General features: G+C 37.2%; 1 protein-coding gene and 1 long non-coding RNA gene across 2 annotated transcripts; one reads left to right on the top strand and one right to left on the bottom strand.

Annotated features, from left to right (window-relative positions):
• Positions 1-4,405: 4,405 nt before the first annotated feature.
• Positions 4,406-5,344, top strand: LOC127370435 (uncharacterized). Its single transcript, XR_007886235.1, has 2 exons — positions 4,406-4,584; positions 4,712-5,344. It is a non-coding gene; the product is annotated as an uncharacterized LOC127370435 (long non-coding RNA).
• Positions 5,345-6,128: 784 nt separating this feature from the next.
• On the bottom strand, positions 6,129-12,681 carry LOC127370434 (Golgi phosphoprotein 3). The gene is made up of 5 exons (XM_051412474.1): positions 12,255-12,681; positions 11,564-11,695; positions 11,000-11,114; positions 10,516-10,676; positions 6,129-8,658 (listed from the first exon to the last, which is right to left on the bottom strand). The coding sequence occupies exons 1-5, from the start codon at positions 12,462-12,464 to the stop codon at positions 8,395-8,397; spliced, it is 882 nt and encodes a 293-aa protein (XP_051268434.1). The 5' UTR covers positions 12,465-12,681; the 3' UTR covers positions 6,129-8,394.
• Between the last annotated feature and the right edge of the window lie 1,779 nt (positions 12,682-14,460).

Below are 14,460 nucleotides of genomic sequence, written 5' to 3'. Positions count from 1 at the left end.
ACTGGCCGCCGGTCACATCGACGCATGCGCAGTGATGATAAGCAAAAACAACCTTCTGTCACTCCTGACGACAGGTATGTCTCCACGTGCGCGCTTCCTGTTCTGGTGACCTGAATCCATTGAGTGTATATCTGATCATTAATAATAATAATAATAATAATCAATAATTGAATCAGAATTGAATTGAAAAAAATTTATTAAAAAAATAACTTGAAAGAGGTTTCATTTAAAAATGACAGAAAGATACGGGGATTATTATTATTATTATTATTATTATTATTATTATTATTATTATTATTATTATTATTATTATCTTATGTACTTAAGATAAGCCTTTATTGATTGTTGCACATGCACAATGACAGACATAAGTAGGCATATGAACAGAGAAAAGTAAAAAGTAACAATTAAAAAAAAAATCACAAGAGGTAGGCTATATAAAATCTAAATGAGAATAGAAGTAAAATGTTTTATACACACTTTACAAGAGCAGTTAAAGACACGGTTACAAGGCAAAAGTTAAAATATCAAAAGTAAAAGTAGTTCTACAGAAAAATGGCCCCTGCAATATTCATGTGTTTTACAATATTAGATTAGTGATGCATATTTGGTTGTTGCATTGTTTTATATTTTATCTAGAAAGACATGGGTGGTCAAGCTGTATGGAAGTGATATTTGAATTTAGTTTGGAAACATTTTAATTGACAAGAATGCATTTTTCATTCAACCATTTATAATTTTCAGCAAAACCCATACACATATATAAAATGCAACACACTAATAGAAAAGTCATCTTTACTCTCAGAATGTGTTTCAGTACGTCCATTTTGTAATTTTCCCCTCCTATGTACTAATTTATTTTTATTGTGTAATGCTTCCTGCATAATACGGAAGCGTGTTGCATTCACTTGAAAATGTATTTTTTGATTTGTTTTTCGAGTAATTTTTTTTTCTGTTTTTCGGAGTAATTTCTTTTCTCAGTTTAAGAGCATTTTAAACAATAGACGCATTAATTCCTTTATTGAGAGCTCGATACAACGGAAGCAAACATGACCGGCTTGTTTAGTTAAATTAAAAAAAAATTACTCCGAAAAACAGAAAAAAATATAAAAAAAAACAAACCAAAAAATAAATTACTCAGAAAACCTCCTTTTTTTTTTTTAAGTGAATGCAATATGCGTCCATAGCATTATCCTTTTTACCAATAGATAGAGAGATGTAGTTCTCACGTTGAGTTTGGATGTGCTGCCATCTAGTGATTGATGGAGGTATATACAGGGTTAACAGGTCGCCCGTCAGAGATAAGTGATAAGTGAAGTTAAATATAAAAATAGAATAAGAATAATAAGATCATTCACTGAACTAAAAATAGCAATATCACACTATGCAAATACTAGTGGATACATGAAGGGGAGGAAGGAAGTCACAGGGCTCATAAAATCCTCTTCAGTACAAAACCAGCCAATATAATATTATCAGACAAGATTAAGCAAACAAAAATGAGGAACAGATAATATAAAAAAGAGAAACGAAAACAAAAGTACTCCTTATGCAGAATTACCCTTCAGTCAGTGTTCTTGGAATATTATTGCTGATGCATTAATGTGTAAGAAGTATTTATATATACTGTCTGGTAGTTTGATCTATAACAATGCCTTATAGTGTAGCTATAATCTGACATATGAAATCTTAATCTAAAAGGTAACGAGCTCCATACAAAAAGTACAGTACTTAAGTTAATACTTACTGTACTGCTGAATATATATATAATATATATGTTTTTTTAATTTGATCCTGAAAGTAGAAACTTGAGTGTGGCTTTATTTATCTTCTCAGCTCAGTATACCAGACCTACATTACAATATTACAATACAAATTAATCACTAAAAACAAACGCAAACATACATTCACAAACTTTATGAATGAACCATACTGTTATTTATGAATGTGTAAATTTAAAAAAAAATACTTTAATGGATGATTTTCATTCCCAATTTAAAATTTTCATGATTATTTTATGACATATATTATATTTATGCTTCTGATCTTTCAGTCAACAGCTTCATTGAAAACTTTAGTTGTACACATCCTTTTCTTCAGAATTGGCCCACAAATACGTCAACAATTACATAGTAAGAATGCCTCTTGGCTGACTATCTGCTCACATCAGGAGTGTGGCAGTGTGAGACAAACAGGTTAACCAAACCTGCCAAACCTGATTTGTTTTTCTATAATTTGTTGGTCTATTCTCCCAAAGTCGCAGACACACACGCACACACACACACACACACACACACACACACACACACACACACACACCTTTCTGTTGCCTGCCCCACTTCCAGACACAAGGTCATTAATTTCCTGAGAAATCTTGTGCAAAATATTGTCACAAAACCAACAGGTTTGTTGACACACATCAGATCACATGAACATTGTATTGTGTAGGTACAGTAACTGATAAGCATGTTCATAGTACATGTACATTACATTGAAAACACCCTCTCGCTCCCTCTCTCTCTCTTTGTACTACTGTTAGGATGTAGCAATAAAAGACAAAGCAGGAGTTTAACAACACTGTTATCAGCAGAGATCATATGACCATTCTGTGCTGATGAACTAGATTCTGTTCTGACATTAGTAGTGCTGGAAAGTGCTGTGTTGAAGTACAAGTCTGTGTGACTTGAGTATTGAGTCCATATAATGCAACTTTATACTTCTACTTCACTTTATTATTGCGTTGGACATATTGCACTTTTTACTCCACTACATTTATCTGACAGCTAATAGTTATTAGATATATTTTACAAAAAAAACCCCATATTATAAGCTTGTTAAACACATGCACTGCTAAATATTAAACCAGTGGTTCCCACATTGTCTTCTTTCAGATGTCTGTGAGTTGTTAACAGTTCCAACAATGAGACATTTCTGTTCTAAACTTCTCAGTAAAATTTGAGAAAAGTCTCAAAAAATGACCACAAATATGTGTAGCAATGCTTTCCTTCCTCATTATTCATAACACAGCTCTTCAGACTTTTATTGTGACCCTCAGGTAGACTCTGGACCCTATAGGTTGCTAAAAGCAGTTCACAGGTAAAATGGTGATTAAGTATATCATATTGTAATACATAGTACAGTAGAAGAGTTCCTGCATGTACTTTAATAAGAACTTTCGATACTCTAAATAGATTTTGCTGATTATATTTCTGTACTTTCATTCATAAATGAGCATTTTTAAATGAATTAATTGCTACCTTTACTTACAGTAAAGAATCTGAATTCTTTTAACTATTGCGTAAGTACTTGTCTGTACATCACAAAGTTCACATCACAACTTTACGTAATCCTCCGGGTCTTTCTGTAGACTATTCCGGCACACAACAAATCATCATACCTTATATAGAATAAACATAAATTATTGTCATAGCGCACTGATCGGCACAGATCGCCTGACTGCGGCTGGCTGTAGTTTCCCAGGTACTTCCCCGTTCCTGCAAGAAGGAAGAAAGCTACAGGCAGGTCTCAACATGTCCATGACAACTATGCTGAGCAGAGCAGTGAGATCTTTGAATAAAATACACAGAATATATATCTTTGAGTTCTGCATTATAAACCTTTCAGGCAGTTGTGGTGTGTATGTGTGTGGTGTACACTGCTGTGTGTAATTTATTTACAGGTTGAACGAAACACTCTGTGAACACTGATGTTGTTCTTTAACTGTCAGTAAACACTTATATTGATCACATGACATTTTGAATATTCAGTGTTTTCTGTTTATATAATGACACATGTGTTATGACTTTGCTCTATATTCTGAAAAACACTTAGTCTATATATCTTATCACTATCAGCCCACCAGGGCACAACATCACCCACCTCCTGTGAACTGTTGTTGTGCATTCAAACCTTGAAAAAAGCAATAAATCTTTATGGTGGGATTATATAAGTGTGAGTTCTTAAAATTCTGCCTCTATCTATTGAACATCGTGGTCCGCCATGGGGAAATCTTGCTTCATGTTTTTACTTCCTATACAAAGCTACTTGTGACGTCTTTCAATACGTCCTTAGTTTTTTAAAATATATTTATTCATTTAATTAATCTTCAAATATTGTCAAATCATGAATTATTATTATAAATATCTTTTTATGTGAATGAAGTTCCTTTATGATCACTCAATTTGACTGCAGCAGCATGTTTATGTTTCTTAAAGCTAAAACTACAAACACAAACAATCTGGCACAAACAATACAGACATGTGTTGTTATGTTCTACAAACTCTAAAGTAGGTACGTTTTATATAATATTACTGATTAAGGAGGCCACAACAATATTGTGAACACTTTGGTCTACGTCACGTGGGAGGGACTTGGCTTCGGCAGAAGGGGATTCCTCTGCCATAAAGTTACGTCAAGCTGCAGTACTTAAACTCATACTGCTATCAATAGGTCAAACCTGTTCCTTCTTGTCAAGCGACAACTACAGAGCTTTATAAGCACCGAGGAAGAAGAAAAACTGAACCTTTAAAACTCTCTTCTCTTTTTACGGAGCATTACCTACCACTATGGAAATGGGTAGCCACGGTGAGTATCTTAAAAGATTTGATTGAACTTGTTTTTTGTTAAGGTTTATCAGTTTAAAGGTGTATTACATGGTGGATACTCCTCTGAACCTAACTAACTCCTCTGAACTGTGTCCTTTTTCCCTCAGATCTTGCTTTCGATCACTGCGCGTATGAGTTGCGTCAACTTGGTGATGGACTCTACTGGAAATACAAACTGCTGGAAATACTGATCAAGAACTACAAGACTGTCACTAAAATCAAGTGAGACATGACGTCAAAGCACAAAAAGAGGAATTGGATTTTTGCTAAACTGGAAGGCAATCAAAGCCAAAGCAGAAGAGTCCTGGACACAGACTCGTCACAGCAAAATGGTGGCTCTCAAGTGAGATTTAAGCTTATGGAAACACCCTGATGGAGATATTCGATGTGAACTGTCAGTGGACTGCTGCCATATTCAAGACTGGAGCTCTGCAGAGAAAGCCAATGAGTGGGATGCTATTGATCCACCGATTCGGACCCATGGATGACTGGAACCAAAGGGGAACATCTGAATGGACGTTATCTGCTGAAAGATGCTGATTGTCACATGTATTATGTACATACTACTGTATATGTGGACATTTATGCATATTATGCTCTATAAACCTGTCTCATTTACATCAATGGAGATTTGTAGACTTGGAAGAATTGTGATTAAGTGTATTAACTTTTCAAAAATGTCTTTCTACGGGGAAGTGTTTCAAGAATTGCTAATTAAAGATATATATATATTCAATAAATCTAGTATCTGGTCATTTGTAATATAGCGGTTGTGAAAGTAAACAGTTGAATGAATGTAAGGCTTCAACTCACAATGAGTTTCATGTCAGTTAAAGGAATAGTTTGACATTTTCAGATATACTTATTAATTTTCTTGCTGAGAGTTCAATGAGAATATTGATACCACTCTTTTGGCGTTACGTTAAATATACCTGGAGTCAGCAGCTGATAAGCTTACCTTAGCTTAGCTTAGCATAAGGAAAGAGTGGGAAACAGCTAGTCGATTTTACACTTAACACGTTATAACATGTCCATTAGTGAGCTGGTAGGCAGATTTTCTTTTCTTTTGGACAGAAACAGGTTAGCTGTCTCTCTATTTCCAGATTTTGTTTTTTGTGTGAAGCTAAGCTAACCAGCTTCTGGATGTAGCTTCATATATAGCATACAGACAAGTGTGGTATCAATCTTCTCCTCTGACTCTCGGTAAGAAAGAAAACAAGGGTATTTCCCAAAATATCAAACTGTTTCTTTAATCTGTTATTTATCCAATCAATTGATATAAAATGACAAACAGCCATCCCAATTTCACAGAGCCCAAAGCAATGTCCAAGAAAAGAAACAGAAAGTTTGGCTTATTTTCTCAAAAAATTACACAAAAATAAAGAAAACATCAGATGAAGCACCTCTTATTTGCATGATAGATTGATGGGACTACTAGTTGAATAGGAGAAAACAAAATCAAACAGATGAAATAAAACCAAAATTGTAAATGGAAAAAAAAAACCGACAACAGCAAAACAGTGCTAAATTCAGGCACTTAAAGGATCCTTACTTTATTTTGTGTGGTAATACAAAAGCATACAGAATTATACAGGATAGCAGAGAAGATCCCTTTCATTGAATTCCATTAGATCGTACACATAAAATGACTAATAATTACATACAAGCCTTTTCTCTGTAGCTACATCAACAAGTACCCCGGCCCTCCACCAATAGCATGCATGGTCTCTTTGCTGTAAACGGATCTCAACTCTTCTTCATACCTATTTGTATTTTGTAGGTAGAAAAAAAAAGAAAAAAAGACAGAACTAAAAGTATGTCATGAAACAATAAGGGATAGTCATACACAGATCATACTCATCAGACCAGACTCATGGTTTTATACTTTCACAGAAGTTTTCTCAGACCTGCAGTAAAGCATGTTTGGAGATGTTTTTGTTCCAATGGACTGCATGTTGTTGAACACTGATTTAACTGGGGCCCAAGTAACTCTCCCATCATCTGTGTGTATGAAACAATACCTGCCCGCACTATCATATAGAAATAACATCTAATTATGACATGACATATAGACTGAAAGATACATCATATTGCAATAGGGAAACTTAAAGGGTCGGTTCACCCAAATGACAAAATACTAACTTACCTCTGTTGGTTTACAGTGAAACTAGTAAATAGTTTTCAAATGCGATCTCTTCTGTGCAAAGTATTTCCAATGGAAAAAGTTTAGTTAGGTTTCTGGGTTTGTCACTGGAAACTCCACAAAGACATTTTTATTTTGGGTTTTGTTTTACCGCTGACAAGCATCTTCTTGGGAAACTCAATTTACCCTCACTGTATGAGGATAGAGGCAGATATCTCAGACATATTTCATAAAGTTAAATAAAACCAAACTACCTGAATGGCTGGATACCACTAGTGTTATGTGAGAAATTTATTTTTTGATTTGGGCAAATCGACCCTCTAATGCTCTCTGAACTAAAACTAGCCCGTTTGGCTAACATTTCCCAGCCTGTTCATATAAGCTCTGATGACCACATTGTAAATCTTGTGTAGGCTGTTCACAGCGATCCAAATCAGAGAGGACTTGTTCGCTTTTCCTGCATCTTTACATCTCAACTCACAATTAAAAATATGAGCAGAAGCTTCTTTTTATATGTCCAGAGGAATGCTTTTAAAGTATTCATAAAGATCAATAACTGTAGACAAAATAAGTGAGATCTTTTTTGTTTTAAACCATTGTTACTAAGGTTCATAATTTTCAGTCTCATCTTCAAGTGTGTTACTCAACTTAAGAAAAATCTCTATAAATACGATCCTACCTACAGGGCTACTGACTGTGCAAAATAGTTGATAAATGGCAGGCTACTTCAAGCATCGATTAGCAACATAAATAGAAATGGAAGACTAGTCTCATTCTATAAAACACAGAATGGACCCATTGCAAAAACAGCAAACTAATAAAATAAAGAGTTTTGCTAGACTCAAGGTTTAATTCTTCATTTATGACAGAGACTATACGGGCCACGTTAACCCTGCTCGCTCTTAATGATGCAGCGACTGAACTCAAGCGATTTTTATTTGTGTTCTCGCTTTCTTCCTCAAAATGCAATGAGGAAGAAAGGAGAAGAGAGAATTTAATGAGAAGACAGAGAGTGAATCGGCAAAACATTCAGGTAGTCTATTCTAACAGTAACCCTAAGCATGGACTCCCAACACAGACCTGTGTGAGTGCAAAGAGCATAGACAGCAGTGTGATTTGCTATCCTTTATCCTTGCATGGGGGAAGAGTATGGAGACGAGACCAGGAAATGATTCTGGTGAGATCTTGTAGTAATGGAGAGATGTTTTTTTTTTCCTTAGTGTAGAAGGGAAACTTGGCCCCAGTCAAAATCTTCATATTCACCACGACTACTGCTGCCACCTGCCTTGTTCTTTGATGTCATCTAACATTAACAGAAGCCCATCTGTTCGTAGTGTCGATGTTTACAAGTATATCCAGCCTAGCAGTTGCAGATAATTTACCTCCCTGTGTGAAAGAAGTCATTTTTCTTTTAGAGACCGTTCCGACAAACCAAATGTTTCTTGGTGAAGCCCACCACCAATCAGATTGCACTGGGTTAATATGGTATACCACCAAAATGTCATCCGGAATAGATGTACAAACAGGCTCCCCAACCAAAATAGATTGTCTCATTAAAGTGAAGTCCGTCTCATTAAGTGAAGTCCTTCAACCAATTAAATAACGCAGACCATAGCCAGATCTTCCAGTCCAACCGATCAGGTGTTTTCATTTAGTAAATGCGGCCACCACAGCCCACATGAGTTCATTGGCGTTGGGCTTTGTGCTCTCTTTCTCCGGCTCCAGCTCTAGCAGAGTGTGGACTCTTTTCATGCCCAGGTCGTACTGGTCGTCTTGGAGTGGGGCGAAGGCATTCTCAAGAACGTCAGATGAGTGGGCCAGAAGGATCAGGGCCAGAACTCGCTTGTCCATGCGGTGGGGATCGTTGACCCACTTCTCCAAAACGGACTCCTGGACCTTCTTGACGAGGCGCTGTAGGCAAAAACATTGACATAATGTGTTTTATAGCTATTACACGCATCAGAACTAGACTAAAAACAACATTTAAAAAAAGTCAATCAATCTGTTAAATTTGATGCTACAGCCAGCAGATGATTAGCTTAGCATAGCATAAAGACAATGTCCGACGGTAAAAATCTGCCAACCAGCAGCTGTGTAGTTCATTTTTATACTTCCGTTTTTGAACAAATGTGAAATAAAACATTGATTAATGGTACCCATCTTTATGCTAACAGTACATAATACAAAAGTTTATTTGCCGCAATGTTGAACTATTTTTGGTAAAACTGGCAAAACAGCAAGATAAAATTACATGATTGTAAATAAATACATGACAAAATGACAACACTATCTTCTAAATGAGACTAAATCTATAAATAATCACGAGTAATTACTAGTTTGCATTATTATTATGCTTGTGATAATTCTACACCAAAAGCAGGAAAGGTTCAATTTGAGCAATGAGCCAAACACAAAGCACATACTTCAATACTGTACTGTCTATGAGAATGCCTTTTTATAACCAGGTTACATTAAAAAATGTAAAATTCAAAGCTATAGTCAAACAAAAACGTCTGTTTTGGGATCCGCTGAGCACAGACAACTGCTCAGTATAGAGTACCACCAACTGAAATCACATTTAGTCCTCCAGTATAGCAGTTAAAAATGTCAGTCATTTCTAATTGGCAATAGTTTATTAATAAAAAAGAATTAAAAAAAAGTATTTTGGTAAATTTCTGAATATTTCCTTTCTGAAGGGACATTTGAGCCTTTGGTTGGTGTCTATGTTTGATTGACAGAAGCTGGCAGAACGAAACACAATGTAAACAAACCTGTGCTGTGGCTTAAAGGCCATGAGCAGACAGTGTAAAGACCACACCGGCCTATAAACAGACCAAAGTGGTATTTGCAGGTACATTTATACACTACTTTAATATGCTGCAGCTAACTAGCTAGCTATCTGGCCTGCAAACTGATGATAGCAGCGCACTTTTCTCCAGTGATTGTCTGGTTGGTGGCTCACTGCAGGACGTGTGTTTGTATCCTAAACCTAAAAGAAAAAAAAACACATGAGCAGAAAAAGCTAATATGGGCTGATGTTTGTGTGGCTCTCGTGTGTCAGGCTGGTGTCTGGCCATAAACTTCTCACTTTTGGGGATCGGATTTTTTCTCAAAAGAGAGCATAGATGGGATTTACAGAGCTGTTATATATGTTGTAAAACCTGCACTATAAATGTATAATATGTACAATTTCTGAATTAAAAACACTGGACTTATGTTATATATTTGTTAGAGTTGTGTACTTAAATTATCCCAAATGTTTCCAACAATATAAAACTAAAGGTTTTATATTGTAAAGGTGTGTTTCTTACTTGCATCTAGTTGCTTTAACTTCAAGGAAACACGAGATACATAAAGATATGTCTGAGAGTGAGGAAGGAAGTTGGTGAACACAACTAAACGAAACTTAACTTTGAATGTCTGCCTGAGTCATGTCAAACAAGACTTCCATCAGCAAGGGAACAATGACGACAACAATTCACATGATCACCAAGCTACCAACGACATCAAACCATGATAAGAGAGACCCCTAGGGGCAGAAATTACACACTGTGCATTTAAATTCAGTAGCTTTTTAACAGGATCCAATGCAGGTGTTATTGTGCAATTACTACTGGAAAACCCCAGTGCCAATGTTTAAAGATTGAGCACAAAAATATGGCTTTTACTTGTATCCAACAACACTAATTTAAGCCATTTTAATACCTGTGAAACTTAAATCAACTTACTTAAACAACAAAGAGTCCCTGAACATCCCCCGAATCTTACCTGTTTGATGGTACTGTTGGTGAGTGGATGTGTGGTCATGTCAAAAAGCAGGAAGTTCTGTTTCTCCGTGGTGAGGACACCTTTCTCGACCAGGTTTTTTGCCAGACGTTCTCTGACATTTCTCAGCTGGTAGTGCAGCTTCAGGGGATTCCAGGTCTCTCCTGTAGGACAACATAAAATCCCTTTTAGGACACTAAATAAATGTTTAAGCACTTTTAACACTGCTGCTTTCACCTTATTATTACATTTGTTCTAAGGTTGCTAAAGACAACACCTTTAAAATATATTATTAATGAATGTTTATTTACCAATTAGTGTCAAATGATGCAACATAAGTTCCTCACAACCTCCCTGACAACCTCAGACATTACAGAGCAGAGAGGCACAAGCTATATAAAATATATCATCAGGATGTCCAACAGGTGGAACAAGGAGTAGATTAGCACAAGGTTTGGTTGGCAAACTCTGACGGGGCTTATCTCACCACTGAGCAGCTCTATCCAGCTCTGGACAGTCTCTGGCGGTTGGGTTTCTTTTATGTGCTTCAGTGCCTCATCCAGTAGCACATCCCCCGTCGGGGCATCTGACTTGCAGATCACCTTGGCAAACAAAAAGGGACACGTATTTGAACTACCTCTTAAACACACACACCCTCGGCGAACCGGAAACAACTCCCGGGGCGTCCTGGTAGCTCACCTGGTGAGTCTTTGCTGCAGCAGCCATGGGTTAGACTCTGACCTGTGGCAGTTTGCTGTGTGTCACCCCCTTCCCGCCCCTTTAGCTGTCACTATCAGCCGCACGAAATATATTTAAAAAAAACTCCCAACACTCCTAATTCCTACATAAGAACAAACAAATATCCTGCACCGCTCTTCATGGATGTATTTTTTTTATTTTGAATGCACCAACACATCAATGCATGTGAAAAACCTACTTGACAATACACCTGATTCTGGAGAAATGCATCCTCCTGGGAGTTTGTTTGTTACATAAAAAAATAAATAAAAAATAGGGCACACCTGACCACATCAGCACACTTTCTCCTCACCTTCCTTGAGAGCAGACTTTTCCTCCTCACGCCGCACACCTCCAGCTGTAGCCTCCCTCTGAGGGCCAGCTCCACCAGCATACATCCGCGGAGACCGGAAGAAATACAGTCGTTCCAGAAGGACGTGTAACCCTGGAGGAGGAGGAGGAGGAGGAGGAGGAAGAGGAGGAGAAAATCAGCCAGGGTGCAGCGCTTGTTAAGTTAGCTGACGTGTTGGTAGGAATAATAAATGTTATGTGAGTTGCGGCACTTCCAGGTTTTTTTAAAAGAAAAAAAAAAAAAAAAAAAAAAAAAGGTGTCACGTCGCTGTTGGCAGGTTGTCAAGAAAACTACCAAGGTAACGCTAAGCTAACGTAGGAAGGGGTTAATTAACTTAACGTCGGATAACTGCGTTCACTCACAACAAGCTGCAGCTATAAAAGGAGAAAATAACCATCAGATAGAAACTGTGAATGGCGTCAACTGCATACATACATCTTCTGACCAAGTTAACAGGTTTGAAATGCTGCAAACATTAATGTCTGCGGGAATACACGACGCTAACCCTGTTGTTGACGTTGCGGTGACGCAATGTAAACATAATGTTGTGTAAAGCAGCGAATTAAAAAAAATAAAAATAATTTTAAAAAAAAAAGCTCCCCCCCACCAACCACCTCGGTTGAGGGATTAAAAAACAAACACAAGCCCACACCTCTCGATCCTTGAGGCCCAAGAGCAACACTTCCTCCATCAGCGTGAGTCTGGTTTCCTTCGAGTCCCCCTTGTCGTCGTCTTCCTCCTCACCGCGGCGCGCCTCGTCCTCCTCCCCGCCGGACTCCCTCTCCTTGTCGGCGGCGGCGCTGCGAATGGCCTCGGTCCTCCGCTGGACGAGGCCCGAGGTTCTCTGCGTGAGGGAGGCCATAGCTGGTGCTGCAAAACGATCAAATCCGAAGAAAAGCGTCTACCTCGACCAGCAAGAAAGCCACGCAGCATGTAACCTGGATGTTAAAAGGATGAGAGCGGTGAAAACGGTTGACCGATCCAATAAAGACGGCCGTTTAGTCGTTAAGCTCGGATCGGGATTCCTGCTTCGACTCTGCCCACTTCCTGATCCAACATGGTGGCAGTGGCAGTGACGTCGAATGTGAACTGAGCCGCGAACGCATCTCGCCTGTTGCCTTCACGTGTCATCGGAAATGTTATAACCGCTGTTTAGCTACATGAATGGACTGAAATAAAATGTCTGGTAGCTGTTGGAATCATTTGCCCTTTTTGAAAGGTTATAAAATGGTATTAATACTTATTTTATTTGCTGTTATGTTGCAAAAAAATGGGAGAAATTGTTGTTTGCAAAGACGTTAAAGATCCCCTGCAGACATGAATTAAGACTTCTATACAAATTTAGAATCAGAAACAGAAATACTTTATTGATCCCTGGGGGGGAATTTGTTCACTACAGTTGCTCCACTCACACTGTTAAAGAATAGTACTTATATACAATCTCTATCTAATACAATATACAGAATAGAAACAAATATATAAGTAGTAAATAAATAGTCGGCAATTAAAATAAAATTTTACGGAAGCCGAGAACGGCCATGGATTTTTCTTTTTTTTATGCACTGTTATCTCGTGATAACAAAGATTGTTTTCTCGTTATAACAAATTCATTTATTTCATTATCTCGATATAACATAGATTGTTTTCTACGGAAGCCCTAAAGGACCATGCATTCATACATTTTATTTCCGTTTTCCCGTGATAACAAGTTAATTTTCTCGAGATCTCGAGATAACGAAACTTTGTCTTCCCGAGATAACGACATAATTAATTCCAGATCTCGAGATAAGTAAGTAGTAGCCGGAGTAACGGCTGGCTTGACCACAGGTATCATAACACAGTCATTATCTCGAGATCTCGAATTAATTATATCGTTATCTCGGGAAAACGGAGGAAATAAAATGTATGAATGCATGGCCCTTTAGGGCTTCCGTAGTTTTCTCGTGATAACCAATTAATTGATAATGTGTTCGTCTTGATTTCAACCAACAAGAGCTGCCACGAACGGCTTCCATAGCCTCTGACTGTAGCTGTAGCCTACCGGTAAGTTACACTTTACGTTAGTTTGTTTACTTGACTGGAAACCGTTCGTGGCAGCTCTTGTAGGTTGCATAAAAGAAAAAAATCCATGGCCGTTCTCCGCTTCCGTACAATTTCCAAATTACAATCCTTAAACAGGAACCTTCTACCTCAAATAAAAATGTATGAATCTATAAATATGCAAATGTTTTTATTTCTAAAGTTTTCCTGCTGGACTCAAGATGTCTCCTGCTTCAATCCAATCTCAGTGTTAATGCACTGGTGGCTTCAAGTTTCTACATCACACTTGTATAAGTTGCATACTGGACCAGGATGGCTTGCAGGCCCCACCTCTAAAAATTAGATTTTCAGTAAGCACAGAGAAACTTTTCACTATCTTAATGCACTCCCGTATTCTGTACAGTTTTCTATCTTTCTTGGCTTATTTATTTATATTTTAAAAGTTTATTTTTAAACTTTATTTTTCTGATTTGTATATTTGTATATTTTAAGCACCAACGCACCAAATCAGATTCCTCGAAGGTGTAAAAACCTACTTGGCAATAAACAATTCTGATTCTGATTCTGATCTGCAGATGAATGTGAAAACATCCTTCTAGTGTCAAACTCTGCTTCATTCTGCACAGTGAAGCTCAAACATCAAACTGTAGGAACAAGAAGAACAAAACAGATTTTTGAGTGAAGGGGTACTTTAAAAAAAATAAATTTTTATATTTTATAGTTAATTATTGAGTTTCAGAATGTAATCTGTGAGCTGAAAACACTGACATAAATATAATAAAGTAGCCTGAAATTTTGGGTGTAGGACTTTTATTCTA

This window comes from Dicentrarchus labrax, unplaced genomic scaffold (genome assembly GCF_905237075.1).
Source record: "Dicentrarchus labrax unplaced genomic scaffold, dlabrax2021, whole genome shotgun sequence".
Lineage (NCBI taxonomy): Eukaryota > Metazoa > Chordata > Actinopteri > Moronidae > Dicentrarchus > Dicentrarchus labrax.
This window is presented reverse-complemented; position numbering and strand designations above follow the sequence as displayed.